Source organism: Corvus hawaiiensis, chromosome 22, assembly GCF_020740725.1.
Source record: "Corvus hawaiiensis isolate bCorHaw1 chromosome 22, bCorHaw1.pri.cur, whole genome shotgun sequence".
Classification (NCBI taxonomy): Eukaryota; Metazoa; Chordata; class Aves; order Passeriformes; family Corvidae; genus Corvus; species Corvus hawaiiensis.
This window is the reverse complement of record NC_063234.1, coordinates 8295219-8312722: the sequence shown is the minus strand read 5'-3', so window position 1 is coordinate 8312722 and position 17504 is coordinate 8295219. Positions and strand designations below refer to the sequence as shown.

The 17504-nt window shown below is 47.7% G+C and overlaps 1 protein-coding gene across 16 annotated transcripts in view; it reads left to right on the top strand.

The window, feature by feature from the left end:
- EIF4G3 (eukaryotic translation initiation factor 4 gamma 3) overlaps positions 1-17504 on the top strand; it is a 141768-nt gene that overhangs the window by 83263 nt on the left and 41001 nt on the right. For 13 of the 16 annotated variants that reach the window (XM_048326457.1, XM_048326451.1, XM_048326449.1 and 10 more), the window contains 3 exons: positions 2169-2291; positions 6803-6911; positions 12133-12984. In XM_048326457.1, the coding sequence (XP_048182414.1) occupies positions 2169-2291; positions 6803-6911; positions 12133-12984 (1084 nt within the window). The remainder of the gene's footprint in view (positions 1-2168; positions 2292-6802; positions 6912-12132; positions 12985-17504) is intronic. The other 3 variants (XM_048326453.1, XM_048326450.1, XM_048326459.1) reach the window with 1 other exon arrangement.

The following is a 17504-nucleotide window of genomic DNA, read 5'->3' as shown; positions in this document are numbered from 1 at the left end:
TCAGGAGTGTGGGAGAATGTTGGGATTTGGTTCAAAGTGACAAATTAGAAATTACTGAATATTATGCCTTGAAAAAGGTGGAAAAACCAGTAAGTTGTGGATGTATTTACAGGCTTGAAAGAACCTGACCACACTATGAAAGTGGGTTTGGAGAGCACATTCCCTCTCTTTTTAATTCACTGGGGGGAATGTGAGAGAAGCAGATGAATGGAATTTAAACCCATGTCCAGGTGGATGGTGGGGAACAGTAAAGGTGAATGTAAGGTTTAACCAGAAAAAGATTATGTGGACTTGAACTTGTGAATGACTTGAATTTGTAAAGGATTGAAAAGGAAATTACAGCAGTATTTGTGTGAGAGTGTTTTGGAAGCGTTAAAAGAACAGTTTCCTGGGGGTAGAGAAGAATAAAGGGAACTTGGACATGTCTCAAAATGCAGAATATTTGTATCTTTTGAGTTTTGAGGATGATCTGGGGTGACACTTGATTTGGGAGACCGGAAGAACTGAACAATGTGTGAGCTGTGCTCGCAGGAAAGGCCTTTTTGGTGGCTGCTCTCAGCAGCCTTTTTGTCACCTCTTCAGTCCCCAGGAGTCTCTTTTCAGCATCCCAAACACGACATGCCCAGATCCCCGATGCCATTGAAATGCAGAGCTGATCAGACACGCTTAGCTGGGATTAAGGCACTTCCATGCCAGCCAAGTCAAGTTCTTTGAGGCATAGAAGGGATTTTAAATGCCCGAGATGCTTCTCTGTGAATGTGCTGTTTCAGTTTGGTAATTGGTGTTGCAACTGGAGAAATGAGAAAAATTAAAGTTAAATGTATTAATGTGCACACACCCACATCCACCATGAGTTGAGTATTTGAGTGCTACAAACTTCCAGGCAGGGAAATCTTGTTTTAAGGCCATTGACTCTGTGTCAGGGGGAGGAGAGGGCAGGAATTAGTGCCAAGTCTCAGGTCCTTGTTGCTGAAATGTTCTTTGTTAGTGAAATGTTTTAGCAAAAAACTCCATCAAAAATAAGAGAAGACCAGACTTGAGCATCTTGAGTGCAGTGTGTGTGTTTGTGTGCTCACAACCCAGACTGAAGCCACCATACCACCAAATCACAAAACCCTTCTGCAGTTAGGATTTTACAGCCCAGAATCCCGGAAGGGTTTGGCTTGGAAGGGACCTGAAAGACCATCCAGTCCCACCCGCTGCCAAGGGGCCATTACAGGGTGGTTCCCAGCAGAGCCCCTGCCCTGGGAAGGGCGATGATGTCTCCTGGTCTGCTTGGAGTTGTTTGCTTGGATTTCTGCATGGAACTTATCTCGAGTTCAGCCAAGAGCTTTGGAGAAGGTGGGCAGACGCACAGCACTCTGTGTTCAGGGTTATCAGAATCTCCAGTTCTTACTCTGGAGATGAAAAGCTCTGCTTCACAACATCCCAGACGTCCTGGCTGTCCCCCTGTCCCGGGGCACGGATTGGCTCAAGTGTCACTTGAGGATTCAGTGATGAGTGTTCTGGAGTGGTTTCTTCTGGAAAATACTTTTTCTTCCCATTTTGGGGCTGTGAAGAGACTCAAAAATCCCACTTTTTTCCTAAATGCTGCAGAGTTCTACAGGACTTGAGTTTGTTCTTTCAGTTTCCCTTTCCTCCACTCAATATTTTTGTTTGTCTCCCTCTGTTTTGGTGGAATCTGGGACTGATTTGCTGATTTGCTTTCCCCTTTCCCAGCGGCTGGGTTGGCGAGGTCACCGAGTTCCCTGTTGGGGTAGAACGCAGCCTTTTCTCCATTCTTGCCCTTTCCACTACTGGGCAAACTTAACTCTGTACCTAAACTGTCTCCCAAGTTTTCTCAGTTGCAGGAAACTCACGTTCCAGCAGCAGAGACTGTATTTTGAATTACAGGGTGCACATACTTAGACTGAACTGGTGTGGTTGATGATTAAATTAGGTTTTGATTAAATTAGGTGTTGATGAAGGGATGACATGCCATGCATTCCAAGTCATGGAAACAAGCCACATCCCAGTGTTCCTGCCGAGCACCGGCTCATCCCAGAGCATCTCCTGCTGGGTGTGATGGGAGCACGTGCTGCCCACGCTGCTCTGCGCAAGGACAGCGGTGACAGGAACATTGTGGGGATTATTCCTTTGTTACTGTTGCAATCTTTTCAATCCCGTAGATCCGAATCCGGGATCCAAACCAGGGAGGCAAGGACATAACAGAAGAAATCATGTCTGGAGGGGGCAGCAGGAACCCCACCCCCCCCATCGTCAGACCCACCTCCACCCCAACTCCACCTCAGGTAAGGAAGGGCCGCGCTCCTCCCCCCATGACCTTTGCTTTGCTGTGCCTCTCCCTCATACTTCCAGCCACACCCGATCATCTCAGACACCTGGATGCTCCTCAGTTACCAATATTCTTCAGGGATTGTTTTTTCCCAACTTTGGTCATTTTTAGCAGTCCATAGCTTGTCAATGTGGAGCCTTGGTGCTGCTGCACGTTTCCCCGCCCTGGTTTTGTATCAGCAGTAGATTTTCAGAGTTTTTCAGAGTTTCAGTGTTAAAGGAGGAGCCAAAATATCTGTGGGAAAGGAGGTGTCTCTGTTAAGTCTTCTGCACCTGAGGAAAGTCCATGTCACACAGGTGATTGATTACAGACCTTCAGCTGCATCACTGTTCTTTCTGCCTTCCTGGAGCAGTTTTAGAGTTACCAGAAGATCTGGAGCTCGGGAATTTTCTCACAGAACTGTGAGAAATTTATCACATGTTTGGTCTCTGGGTGTTCAAACTTAAAAATGCATTTTTCTGATGAGAGAAGAATTATAAATATTCCAGATAATTTTCTGTAGCTCCCTTCCCATTGTACACCTTTGAGTCTGACCCCTTTAAATCCCTGGTTAGAGGTCAGGAGGGTTTTCCAGGTGGTGGCTGGGCTGCAGAGCAGAGCTGGTGCTGGGACGTGATTTCTTCTTCCGTGTTCTTCCCTGTTGGATGTTACCAGGTTTTGGCAGCTTTTAGGTGAAACAGCTTTTCCTGAGCTCAAACCTTCCTTTCCCCTCCGTGTGGGAGTAGTTTTTCTGCTGAGAATCCTGTGCTGAGGCAGGAGCATGTCCCCATATCTGGGGACACTGGCTGTGCTGGAGTGGGAGCTTGGGATTCCAGGGAGATGTAAGTGAGGTGAAGTGAGATCCCTCCCTGAGACCAGCAGGATTTCAGCTTTCAGCCATTTCCAGCTCAGTCAAATCCCTGTGTCATCTAAGGCACCACCTTGTGCTTGTCACTGGTTTTCTCCTCTGGGCCCCATCGAGGACAAGCAGCAGCAAAGCACCAGTTAAACTTCTTTCCATCAGAGAAGACAGTAGAGATGCCACATGTGGGAATCTTGGTGAGATCATCTCCCCATTTCTTCTTGCTACCCAACTTTCCCCCTTGGAAGTGGGAAGAGTTGGAACCAGCCAGGATTTCCTGTGGTGTTCCCACAAATGCAGTGAATCCAGGCACTTACCTGATCATTTTTACATTCTGAAATCTATTTTAAGGCACTACAATTAAGTCAAACAGAAGGAAATAAATGTGTTTCAAGAGGAGGTTAATAGGCCTGAATTCCGATCTGCTGTAATTTATATGCAGAGCACAGCAGTGATGTCCAATCATCTCCTCCAAGGTATGCAAATATTCCATTGTTTAATATCCAGCCTCCCTTTTGATTAGGTGCTTGGAACCACTTTTGGTAATCACAGAAGAGCTCTGAAATTGGGCTCACCAGAATAAGTTCATTAGTGTAACATAACTGAAAATTTAAGCCCACTTAAGCCAGGAAATTGAACGTTATTGTCCCAACAGCTTCTCTAAATCAAGTCTTCAGAGCATGTTTAATATCTTGGGTGAAATTAAATCGGGCCTTAATAACTGTGCTCAGGAATTGCAGTAGTGGGGGTGTTACTGTTTTGAACAAGCTCGAGTCAGTAAATTTTCAATATTCAGCCACAGCTTTTGAGATGCTCCTGACTTGGGGCAGCTCCCAGGAGAGTGCAGGGGGAGCAGAGCTGCTGTTGTTTGTTCCATCCCCCTGGATCAAACCCTGCTCACCAGGGTGCTCAGGAAGATTTCAACTGGTTGAACACTCAAAATGTGAGTGTGCAGCCTCAGGGCTTGACAAGGCAGCATCAAAGTGACTCCCAGTCCAATGAGATTTTAGAATTATAGCAAATTCTAATAAAACTTCTTTCTCTGAATCTGTTATCTCATTATTTAAATGGTACAAACACAGAGGAAGAAAGTTCCTGAAGAAGTGATGGAGACCAGGCCCTGTCCCAAATTCTGCATTTGAAAAAGAAACCATTTTATAATAAGAATAGTTTCCAAATTTTCATTTTTTCCTTCAGATTTGAATTACTCTATTAACTGACTCAAACCAAAACTTTGCTAACACAAGCCCGAAGCACCCTCTTCTCTCAGTAGATTAAGTGCTGAACATCAAAAAATTGTTGGAATTGTGCTTAACATCAGAACATTATTGGAATTGTGCAGGAGGTGAGCGTTGCTGCCAAGATGAGCTGCATGGTTTGAGCCATTCCTGTACTTTTTACTCAGTGTCACTGACCAAAAAGTGCTTTAGGTGGAGTTTCCCCAGTGCCTCTACGGTGTATTTGAATTGCTTTTGAGCACATAAAGTGCTCTAAAGTTCCTGCAAGAGCAGCTGGAGGCACATGGAGATATGATTTATCCATTTCTAGCAGGACACTATTTTCACTCTTACTTTTTGCTGGGAAGAGAAAGAAAGCCCAGGGCCAGAATCTGATTATGGTATTTCCTCAGCACTGGCCTCCACAGAAGATCACTTTTTAAAGAGTAAATGCTCTTATTTTCATGGTAAAACTCTTCCAAGTCTCAGTGAGTTTGTCAGAGTTGTGTTTGCTCAGTGTCCAGGCCGTGGTGGGGTAGAATAACCCAGAGCAACCCTCAGAGTGTCATAAATCAGGGGAGTGATTTTCAGTGGGATTTTTTTCCTAAAAACTCTCTAAATGCTCCATTTTGCAGCTGCAAGGCTCAGTGCATAAGGACCATTTATTCATTTGCAATATCATTCCCACAAAATAAATGACTGTTTTCCGCATTTCTTAAGGAAATACATTTCCTGACCCAAGAAGTTTCTGGGCTCACAGGTTTCTTCTTCACTGGTCTCCTTAGGCTCCTGTGGTTCTTATCACAGTTTCCTTTTTTGCCACTGATTTCATCCATAAATTTTCTTACAAAATGAAAGTCCTGATCATTGAGGGCAAGGGGAAAGTGTTCTTGAAACTTGCTCATTTGTAAAGCTGGGTTTTCTTTGGCTTCTTCCCTTTGGCTGGAGGCTGGGCTGCTTCTTCATCCGTTCTCCAGTCAGTCTGTCAGGCTCATTCCTGAAAGAGAAGCAATCCCAAATAAAACTTCAACCCTTCACCCCTACTTAAATTTTCATTCTTATTTTTCCAGATGTGCTTTTTCCTGGTCTTCCTGAAATGGTGAAAAAAAGTGTCTTGGAGATAATTCCTTCTTTATCCTGCACTGTTCAGATGCAATCGGCAAAAAGCTGGAAATGGGAGGGAAAAAGAGTCCCAGGAAGAGACACAGGTTGCCAGAGAGTTTCTTTTTATAGGGAAATAAGTTTTGCATGGATTTCTGAGAGCCTGTCTGAAATCAGGAATTAGGCACCCATGTCTTCGACACTGTGCTGTGTTTGGATTGATTACAAATTCCTTTTCCTGTAGATGTTCAGAGAAGTTCATGGATGTAGAACTGGGTGAGAGCAAACACCTGCAGGGAGCTGCCTGGCTTTCCACTTGGGATTAAATTAAATTAAAATTTAGCCCCATTTTCTTCTGTGCCTGGTCCCTGGTGTGCATTTCAGAGGATTTTGTGACCAGCTGCCTTGCCCTGTCTGTGTTCAGTCCAACAAGTGTTTCACCTTCGAGTCTGGGGCACTAATTTGGTCTTCCTTAAATTCTGAGAATAGATACAGAGGATTTTATCAAACTTTCTTGAACACAATTGAAGTGTTTGGTGGGAGATAATTAAAATATGTGTGTCTGCCACAGGCTGGGGCTCCTTCAGTCTTCGCGAGTCTTTCTGTTTTGTTCTTCCGTATGGAACAATCCATGTTCTTTGGGAATCTGCTCTTCCTGCTCTCCCTCAGGTTGCTGCCCAGCTGGGTTTATTCTCCTCTTGCCCTGCAGGTCTCACCCCCAGGCTGCTTGTAGGTGATGCTGGGGGATTTTTTCATCCAACCACCCCCAGTCTGGGATGATTTTCCTGCTGGGATAGCGAGTGATGTGTCTGCAGATACATCTGTCCACCATTCATCCCATCCTGCACACATCAGCCATTGGTAAATACGTGGAAGAGTAAATAAACAGATTTAAATCTCTAAGAGGGTTGAAATAATGGATCAGTTGATAAAGGAGTCAAGTTCCAAAAGTGAACTTAAATCACAGAGAGATCCAGGAGCCTTGGAGTGTGTCCTGCATGGAGGAGCATTCCTGCAGCTCCTGGAAGAAGTGCTGGGAGAGCAAAGTGTGTTGAGAACTGTGCTGCGCTGTCCCTTCCTCACTGTTCTTAACAGTGATCATCCTTTTCCCCTTTTCCTGCCGCCTTTCCCTCCCTTTCCCATGCACTTTATGGATGTATCCAATTGACCTGTGTATCTTTTCTCTTTTTCTCTTTATTCTCCCTGCTTTTGGTTTCTCCTCTCTATCCCACCCTGTCTCATCTCCCCCCTTGCCTTTGCTCCATGTTTTTATGTTCCGAGGCTCACCCTGTTGTCCCTCCCCCCCAGCAGGTGCCCAGCCAGGTCCCCGAGCCCGTTCCCGCGGCATTCGGAGCCGTGGAGAGCTCCCACCCCTCTGGCAGCGCCCCCGGCACCGCGGCCCCCGCCTCCAAACAAGGTCGGTTCATGGAGATTTCCTCCCTCATTATTTTGAATCATTTATTTTTTCCCCTCCTTTCTTGTTTTAGTTGGAGTATTTTTGGCAGGGAGACCAGCAGGCAGCAGAAATAGGAGGGGAGGAACTTCTCTTCCTCCAGTGGAACATTTTAAGTGTGTTGCTAAGGGAATTAATTGGAATTTGCTAATGTGGAACTGGTTAAAAATAATTGTCTTCCAGCTTCTGTGTCCTAAACGTTGTTTCAGAGCACACAGAAGGATGAAACTCCTCTCACCCATGTGCCATCCTCCAGAAACCAGTGTGTTGTCAGGGAAATGCTTTAGCCAGAGAGGCTTTGGATCATTTGGATAATTAGCCACAGCAGTGGCATGGATCCAGAGGATCGTATGGCTTCCCCAGAGCTGCTTGTGTGTCCAGTCCTGTAGGAATGGGCAACATGAACTAGGAAAAACCCATTAGTGTGCAAAGTGTCTCATAAAGCCCACAGCAGATTTTGCTGACTTTGGTAAAAATGGCACAGATGGAAAAAGTTTCTTAAAATTCCATTTCCTTGGACAGCACTCTCAGGCACAGGGTGGGATCCTTGGCGTGTCTTGCACAGGGCCAGGAGTTGGGCTCGATGGTCCTGATGGGTCCCTGCCAGCTCAGGATATTCCATAATATACCTTGGAAGGGAGATTTGTTAAACCGTTCAGGGCATTGTCCCAGGAGGCCGACGGAGCAGGCCCAGGCTGTTCCCACACTGGAATTTTGTAGCCATTAGAAGCTGTAGTTCCTGATGTGTGTCAGCAGATGGGTGCTGGGGTACAGAGCTGACACCGCTATTTGCTTCCCAGTTTTACCCACGGCATCACAGCCTCCCTGGGCTCTGCCTGGAGCGACGCGTGCAGGGAAGTCACGGAGGGCTGAGATCTTTTATTTCAGAGTGTCTGGAGTCACAGAATCGCCAAGGTTGGAAAAGCCCTCCAAGATCTTCAAGTCCAGCCATTAACCTAGCACTGCCATGTTCAGCACTGACCACGTCCCCAGGTGCCACATCCACAGATGGTTTTTTAACACTTAAAGGGATAGTGATTCCACCACTGCCCTGGTCAGTGCCTGGCCACCCTTTCCATGAAGGAATTTTCCCAAAATCCAACCTGAACCACCCCTGGCACAACCTGAGGCCATTTCCTCTTGTCCCGTTGTGTGTTCCCTGGCAGAGGTTTGCTAGAGGACAACCAAGCCCCAGAGGAGCACAGCTCTAGAAGAGGGGACAAACCAACATCTCTGGTGCTGCAGATGTCCCCGATCCCAGCTGCAGCTCAGTCACTGCTGGGAAGCCAAGGACGGTGTCCCTGGGGTTGCTCTTACAGCCACAGCATGGACATCAGGGTTTCCCTCTTCCAGTGCTGCACCTCTAAACTGCTGCAGTGTCTAAAAATTGGTTGTAGAAGGTTGAAAAGGGACCTTTTGGGGATGGTCTGGTCTCATCTCCCACTTAAAGGCAGCCTGTGGCTCTGTCTAGATGTCGGTGCACCTTCGATGTCTCCAGTGTCACCTGAACAAGGCCTGGGTGGGTCTGATGTCCTTTGGCTGCCCTGTGGCTGTGCTGCCTGAGCTCCCTTGGCTGTTTGGTGCTGCCTAGCTCTGGCATAGCTGCTCTTCCCTGTCTGTGTCCCCTCTGCCAATATTCCCAAGTCCCTCTTGCCATCCTCTGAGCTCCCCACAGTGCTGGTGGCAGTGGCGACCTCTGAAGTGCACCTGCCCTCGGGGGAGAGCTGGGGCTGAGCTGTAAAGCCCTGGATCACAAAACATCTCCAGCCACAAAGGACCTGTAAGATTACCAGGTCCAACCCCCTGCTCCTCACAGGACCACCTACCACTAAACCATATGACCAAGAGCTCCTTGAACTCTGATCTCTGAAAATCCAGCACTTTCCATCACAGTATTTCATCTCTGTGTATAAAAATGTGGATTTCCAGGACAAACTGGTCTTATCCCTCTTCTCTCTCTCCTTAACTTAATCCCTTTGTAGGCAGCTGTGAGTAAACTGGAAGTAAGTATGTTTATTGAGTTACACAGCTCTGACAGTGCTGGTTTAAACATAAAGCAGGGCTTGACTGGGATTTAACACCAATGAGCTTCCCTGTGTTTATCTCCGTTCCATCCCAGAAGGAGTCAAACATTTGTTCCAGTCCAAAAATTGCTAAAGAGCACATTTATGTAAGCACTGCAGGGAAAGCCCTGGAATAACACCCGGAGCGTTGGGCTGTGGCCGGGGGGGCAGAGCAGTGTTGGGGTTGGTGTCAGTAATTAATAGACCCCATTAATAACATTTAAACTGAACTAATGACTTCTGGGGGGCACGTCTGTCCAGAAATACATGCCAAGGTATCAAAATGATTTTTCACTTCGATGTTGGGGGATTTTTGCTTCCAAAACAAAAGCAGTGACAGGGAGGGCTGTGTGGCTGAAGTGTTCATTAAAACCAGTACTGTTGTTTCTCCAAAGTCCCCTCTGCCGTGTTCACCCTGCGGATTGGCTCCTCCCCGTGCCCTTCCTCTCCTGTGCTCGTTTGCATCCATTGAAGTTTGGAATCAGGCTTCCATTGTGGTTCTGTGATAGCCAGTGCTGCTTGTGCAGCTGTTGGTAGCTGTGAGCAGCATCTGGCCCATTTGCTGGGCCCGGGTCGGGATCGGAGCCGCGTGTTCTGCCGGCAGACCAGGATCTGCAGTCCCTGCTGCCTTGGTCTGGAAGTCATTCCCGAGGCTGGATTTGGATTGCATTATTTATATCCTTGGTTATGTTTTTTTAAAGACAAGCCTTTGCATTTCATAGAATCCCAGAATGGTTTGGGTTGGAGGCACCCTAAAGCCCATCCCATTCTGACCCCACTGCCATGGCAGGGACACCTTCCACTGGACCAGGTGTAGGAGTTGCTGCTACAGTGCCTTGAAAAATCACATTATTGAGGTGCAGGTTCTGATTCCTGTAGATGCCCCTGGTGTGTCCATACCAGCCAGGCTGCCAGAGGGAGGATACTGCTGGAGAATCCAGGTCAAGCCAGCAGCCAAGCCTTGTGGAGCCTGGCTGCAGGCCAGGCTGGTGCAGGAGGTGCAGTGGGATAGAACTGCATGGAATCACGTTTATTCCACTTGCAGAGGTTCAGGGGGATGTTTAGAGTAGTATTACCCTCTTTTTAAACCTCTTTCCAAATCTTGCAGTGCATCAGACATGGAGAATGTACAACATGGTTTGAGGAAAACAGATTAATGTCAGACCCTGGAGTTTGGAAAGCTCCAAAGCCCCTCTGCTGACACTGACTCAGTCCCAGTGCTGCCTCGTGAGTGTTTGCATCAGGACAAAAGATGGAAAAATGGCAGCGAGCCCAGCAGCTATTGTCAGATAAACACCACAGAGCAGGAACAAATTCCTGTATCCAGTAAAATCTTCCTCATCCAGTGCCCTGGCCTGTCTGTGCCACTGGGACCACCCAGCAGCCAACAGTGGCTGTTACGTGAAGGAGGCAGCAGGGTCTATCCCACTGGGTATGTGAAAGAATCTTTAAGGAATAATTTTGCAAAAATTTTACTTCTCCGGAAATTTTAAAAAGTATCTCTTGATATTTCCCCTGGAGCAGCCGGCACTTCCTGTAAATACTTTCTAAATATAACATGAGGAATGATCTCAGCGTATTTAGGAATAGGGATCTGATCCAGTTGGGATGAATTGCGTCGATTTTTGTTTTCCCTCCCCAACTGTGAGTTTTTCACGTGACTCTGTAGCAGTTGGCAGGGATGAGTCCTCTTCTGCCAGGGCTTGGAGATTTGTTCTCTGGGATGGGGGTTCAGGTTCAAATTTGCTTCTCATTAGCCAAATCTGCTCCTCGTCCTCTGAAATCCCTCCTCAAATCACTTTTCTCTGGGATTTTGTGCAGACAGCCTGTATCCATGGCGAGAACATTGGCCAGACAAGGTGCGGTTTGAAGGAAGGGAGTTAAACCTCTGGTTTCAAATGCAGCTGTGGATTTGTGCTGGTTTGAGCTCTCAAAATTATTTTCTTAACACTTCAAATGCATTTGGTTGGGGTTTGTTTTGAGCATTCTCCTTTGACTCAGAGAGAGGATATCCAGGCAGTTGTTTATAGCGAGCTGTAAATGTCAGGAATGCTCCAGGAGTTCCTGCAAAGGATGTTCCAGAAACCAGAGGTGACGCGTTTTCTTTTCCAGACCAGTTCCCATGTCTTTTTTCTTCCACGGAGCCTCCAGAATCAAAATCAGCTGTTGGGATACTCTTTCCCATCTCTTTCCTCACTTGTCATCCTCCTCCAAAGCCATGTCCCCAGGTGCCTCATTAAGTTGATGAACTACTGCTTTGGCCATGGGCCTCTGTAACGCTGCTGGGGCTGCCAATGGCTGGAAGCAGAGTTCATTTTTGCTCCAGCTATTCCTAAAGGTGGGATTTGATGCTCCAGGCAGTTTCAAATGGGTTCTCCTTCAAAAACCCTTTGGTTCTCCTTCAAAAACCCTTTCCCTTTAGCTGAGCTGTTGAATAAGCCCCAAATGAAAATCCAGCAGAGCCAAACCTCTTCAGTCCTACCTGAATTTTGATGATTTGGGGTTGGTTGTGGCCTTTGACTTCCTAATCTGAAGAGCAAGTTTGTGCCTCTGGCTTTTCCAGAATTATTTTTGCTGGTGTGACAGTGTCCTGAAGGAGTTCCGTGTTCCTGCAGGATCTTAAACCGTGATGGCTCATACTTTTGTAGAAAAGAAGTGGGAAGCAGCAGAGCTTTGGGAGCTGTGTGATGGTCGTGGCAGGGACGGGATCACCATGTCTGTTGCTAATCGTGGGATAAGTGCAGGGACTTCTTTCTGCACAAGATTTTGGGGGTTGTGTTGATATATTTCTTTCAAACATCCATTCCAAATCTCTCCTCTTCCAGTTTAACCCATTCCCCTTCGTCCTGCAACTTTTTGTCCATGTAAAAAGTTGCTCTCCTTGTTTTATAAGCCCCCTTTAGACACTGGAAGGTTTCAATGAATCTCTCTAGATCCATCTCTTCTCAGGATGGCAGTGGTTGTATTTTCAAGTTTGGATTCCAGGTGAGGTGCAGGGGCCTCTGGTGTCTTCCTCAGAGCTCCTTGGCAGAATGCAGGAATGGGAGCCAAGGGAGCCAAGGCACCAGGCAAGAACATGCAGTTGCCTTGCTGTTGAAAATATTCTTTTTCTCCTTTCCCAGAAGAGAAGCCAAAACCAGATCCAGTATTAAAACCACCTTCTCCAGTCCTCAGACCAGAACCTACTGGGGAGAAGAAAGATCAAGCTGGGCAGATGACCGAGGCCCCCACCTCAGTGGAAACCCCACCAGAAGTTCCTCGTGCTCCGTCACCGGCCCCGGCCGCTCCGGTCGCAGCTGTCCCCACGGCTGCCGTCACCGTGTCCAGCAGACCCCTGCCCGTGGCTGACCCAGAGGACACATGTGAACTGGCCTCCCCCAAAGAGGAGGCAATGCCTGCATCCAGTGCCACACCCTGCACGGAGCCAGCGGCCCCTCCTGCCGCGGAGGAGCCCGGTGCCGCGGTGTGCGCGGAGCCCAGCAGTGCAGTAGCATCGCCCGGTGACGCCCCGGCGGCGGCCGGGCCCGGTGTCAGTAACAGCGCGAGCGGCGCCAGGGACGCGGGGGCCGCGGCCGAGCCCGGGGCAGAGGTGGCCCTGGCGGAAGCTGCGCCGTTGACTGTGGAGTCGGAGCCCCCCGAGGCTCCCCCAGCAGAGGTGGAAAGCGTGCCATCATCTCCCAGTGCTCCTCACGCTGCTCCCTCTCCTCCTCCCACCCCGCCTCCCACCCCGCCGCCCCCATCTCCTCCGGTTTCTGTTGCTGCTGTTACCACTACAACTCCTTCTCCACCTCCTCTCCCATCTCCGAGTGCCCTCCCTGTTGTCCAGGGAGATTTAGAAGGAGAGGAGAGCACAAGAACTACTCTTAGCGAAGAGGTAAAAGATACTGAAAAGAAGGAAGAGACAGAAGCAGATGGGCAACTGGAGGAGAGCAGGGAGGCTCTGAGTGTGAACTCGAGGAAGAGTCCTGTCCCAGGTAAGTGTTGAGCTCTGTGGGCTCATGTGGTGAACTGGAGGATGAAGGAAAGGGGCTTTTTCTTCTTCCAACAGATGTTTCTGTTTCTATCAGCAAAAGAAAGAAGCCTGGTGGTGCTGCGTGGCTGCTGTGATTGTGAAATACTGATCTTCCTTTGCAGGGGTAGAAATCCCTCCTGCGTGTTCAGAATTGGTCACTGACTTGGATGTGTGTCCCAGGCTGGGGTGGGCTCATGCTTTCGTGGCAACACAGGGCTGGTGGAGGGGGAATGCAGAGCACACTGCTTTTCATGAAATCCAAGGATGGTTTGGATTGGAGGGATCTTAAATCCCATCCAGTGCCCCCCCCTGCCATGGCCAGGAACACGTTCCACTATCCCAGGTGGCTCCAAGCCCCATCCGGCCTGGCCTTGGGCACTTCCAGGGATGGGGTAGCCACAGCTCCTGTTCCCCCGAGGTGAGCGGTCAGTCCGAGGGCCTGTGGCTCTGGATTTGGGAGCCTGATTAACACTCAGACCCAGGAGCCCTTGGGATGAACCCCCTGAGCCAGCGATTTCCAGAACTGCTGGAGTGGGGTCTTCTCCAGCTGTAAAAATGTGTCACGATGTTCCCAGATGTGGGAAAATGAAATGGACCTTCACACTCACCCAAACAACTGACAGCCAGAGTCACTCCAGTGTCACTCAGGAGGGTCAGCCCAGTGTCACAGCCCAGTGTCACCTCAGTGTCACCTCAGTGTCACACACCTCTACTTGCCCAGCCTTCATTACTGAGGCTTCTGCTTTTCCTTTGCAAAAGTCACATGTAAGCAAAATGTACAATTTACAATTTTAAATTTTGCAGTTTACAGTTTAAAACTCACTAAAAATTGCAATTTCTGCAACTGCCTTTTAAAACCCAGCCTGTTTCTCCAAGTGTTGTTACCTGCCTTTGGTTTCAGCCCTGTCACATCTCTGGTTTGGCACTGAATGGATTAACACTCTGTGTTTCTTATGGAAAACTGCTTTTTTTGCAGGACTTCCTGGAGATTAAATTGTGGGAAAGAAGTTAAATGATCAATTCCTTGTATTTGCTGCTGGATGAGATGTAATGGGGGCCGTTCTTCACACCCAGCAGTGTTAAAGCATTTAATGTGTCACATTTTCTGCACCCTGTTCTGCAGTTATTTTGATTCCTTGGAACTTGGTTGAGCTGGGACAAAGAGGACAAACAGCCGGTTGTGATTTGGATCTTGTTGGTTTCATTTTTTTAAAGTAACATTTCATATAGGGGGTTTTTCAGTTTTTTCTTTGATCGATGGGAAATCTCGGGCTCTGCTCTTAAGTGCACTGAAAGGCTGAGGTTGGCCCTGTTCCATGTTTGTGTGATGCTCAATATGCTGATTTTAAAATCCAGCATCTACAGATGAGAAGAAAGATCCCTTCACTACACCGACCGTGAGGATTTTTTCCTGTTAATCATCTTCTATTTTTATTTCACTCAGGTCATTTCACTGCTCTGGCACTTGTTGTTCTTTCAATCCGAGCTACTTCATGACCCAAGTTAATTTCCTTACAAAGGAGAGGAGAAATGGGACTCTGTAAATAAGGTTTTGCACAGGCAGGTTCCAGCTTGCAGTGTTATTGCTGGCTTTGTAATGGCCTGTAGTTTAAATTTAAAAAAAATTAACTTACAGTGTTTGGGCTTTTAATTATGCAGAAGATTAATTTTAATGCTGTAATGTCATTATGCTCCAGAGCACACAGTAGCCAAGGCACTGGCTTTGGCAACAGGGAAACAAGGAGTTCTCAAGTCATGTAAAAGATGACTTGAAACTCAGATTTCTATTAAAAGCTCAGGACTTCAAAGAAAGCACAAAGCTCTCCAAGTGGTTTTTTGTGCTTTACCCCTGATTTAATGATCCTGAACTATTGCTTTTCTCTGCCAGCCTTCTTTTCAGCAATAATTTTCCAGTTCTTTCTTGGAGAGAGGAAGAGAGATTGAAATAACATCATCTCAGGCTGCCTGCTAGTTCAGGACCGAGGAGCAGCGTGTCTGCCATATTCATTGGAAAATCCAGATGCTGACCCTCAGGAGCAAGGAGAAAGGGTTTTATTGTTGTGTTTTACTTGGACTAAAGGCCAAGAGATATTTTTATGCTCTCTGGAGTTAGGATTTAACCTGGGATAAGGGAAACTTCCTGAGCACGTGCTGGTAGCTGTGAGCTCTGTGACTTTGAGCAATATTTTTTGGGGTTTTGAGCAGAATGGTGTTTTTATTACAGGGCAGCTCGGCCACAAATCATGCCCCTGCTTTCCCTTTAAAGGGAGCCGAGCTGGGCTGACTGAGACAGGGCTGGGACCTCTCAGGATAACCTCATTCCTGCAGCAGTTCCTCCTGCATCTCCTTTTCATAGCTATAACCTGGCCTGCCTAATTTTGGGAATGAGACCTTCATCCCCTCCTCCCTGAGCTGCTGCGGCAGCACTGCTGAGGCTCCCGGGTGGATCCCGTATTTTGTGCTGGAGGTGGCAGCTTTTTGGGGATGAACAAAGGGATTTGCCTGTTCCTGGGGTGTTTTACAGGACACACCTTCTGTCCAACAGTCAGAGAAACCAGACTTGGATTTTTTTGCTCTGTCAAGCTCCGTGGCAAGAAAGAAAATATATTCAGACCCTTAAACATCTTTATCCTGCAGCAGTTCTCTTTTTACAGCTCAACAAAACAACTCTGTCAGTGATTGCAGGAAGAGGCCAGTGAGTTGATCCTGTGGGGATCCAGGGGAACCACCACTCTTCCTTTTCCACTGGCATTAAGTCTCCACCAGATTTCCAAGGTCAGGGGATTCTATTGGAGCACCCCTGATGTATTTTACACTGAATTCTGCCTACTCTGAACACCCTCACAGCGAGGTTGGCAGCTTTAGTGGTTCTATCTCTGTGTCTGTGAGTCACTGGATCATCATTCCCTGCTCATCAGCATCACTGGTTGTGCTTCCCTATGAAATGGGGAAGCTTTGGTGGGTTTCAGAGCATTAAGGCACTGAGCAGTGCAGGCTGTTGGACCCAGGGGGTGGTTTCTTGCTGCTGACTGTGTTCCTGGTCTGAGCACCTGCCCACAGGGGACACATTCCCCCTGTTCTGAGGGCGCGGGGTGCGTTCCTGCCTCCTCAGGAATGATTGCCTGGAGATTTTAGGATGGCCACAGCTGTTATCGGAAAGGGCCAAGAGCACGTGCTTTTTGAAGTAATTAATTCCTACTCGTCTGCTCTGCAAGGAGAAAGATTATCAAGAGAGGACCTGGGTGCTCCAATCCGGACTAAAAACATCACCCTGGCTGAAGTCATCAACAACTGTTGCTTAATAAATTCTGGGGTTTCTGCAGCTACAGTGAGGGACCAGCACATTCCAGGGAACAAAACAGGAAAAATGGTGGTGGTAGAGTGGAATTTCTGCAGAAGAAGGTGCTACCAGAGACCTGAGGCCTTTGATGTCATCATTCTATCATGGCTATTACAAGAAGCAAAGAGGAAAATAAGAGACTGATGTGTGTCCCAGGCAGAACTCCTTGGAACACAGGAAGCCGAAAGAACTTAATACACATGGAATTCAAAGGGCTGTTTCTTGCAGAGCTCGTTTATGAGACATATTTCTGTATTAAGTAGCCCAGCTGTGGCGAGTCCCAGAGTTTCTGAGCTGGGGAGGCTGTAACGAACAACTTGGGCTGTAATTGGAAATATCTTGGAGAAAATTCTCCAGCATCGAAACCTGGAGAGGCAGAAACATAAATCAGGTGTCGCCTTTTTCTTGATTTGCTGCCATACCCACTGGAATATATTTTCTTTTCCATGAGCTGGAAGGCAATGGTGGGTCTTTGCTTTGGTCTTTCATGGCATGTTGGATAATAAAATAAAAATACAAGAGCTGGTATTAATTTAGGCTTCACAGTTGGCACCACATCAGAGAGGAGAGGCCTCGTGTCCCGCTGGATGGGCTGTGCGCTCGCTGGTGGGTAAATCCTGTGGGAAGATGTTCCACTGGGGAACGTGACACAGCTGCAGAAATGGGCTGAGGGAGCGTCAGGCCTGTTGAGCAGATCCCCACAGTGGTGGAGTTACCACTGGGAGTGGTGTCCAGGATAGGCTGGAATTAAGGGTTTGCTCCTCTTTCCAGTCCTAAAGTAAATCTGCGTTGTCACTCCTGTTATCTCCCCTTGTAAGCCGAGATAAGAGCTCCGAGTGTTGGTTGGGTTTGCTGGTGTCCCTTCTCCAAAGGAACGAAATGAGCTGAAAACAAGGTCTGGAAGTGCGAATGGTGGCAAAAATGAGCCTGCATTTGGGCAGGAGTTAAACTACTGGAGAGCACGTGACATTGCTCAACTTGGGGAGAGGAAAATGGAAAAGAAGACCAGAAGTGTCCAGAGTTGTCCCTCTCCAGGAGCCAAACTGGACACATTACTTTATATTTCCCTACAGCCTCACAGATGAAACTCCATCTTCACGTGGATAATGCTGTTGTCCTGTTGGATTTGGGGTTTGGGAAGG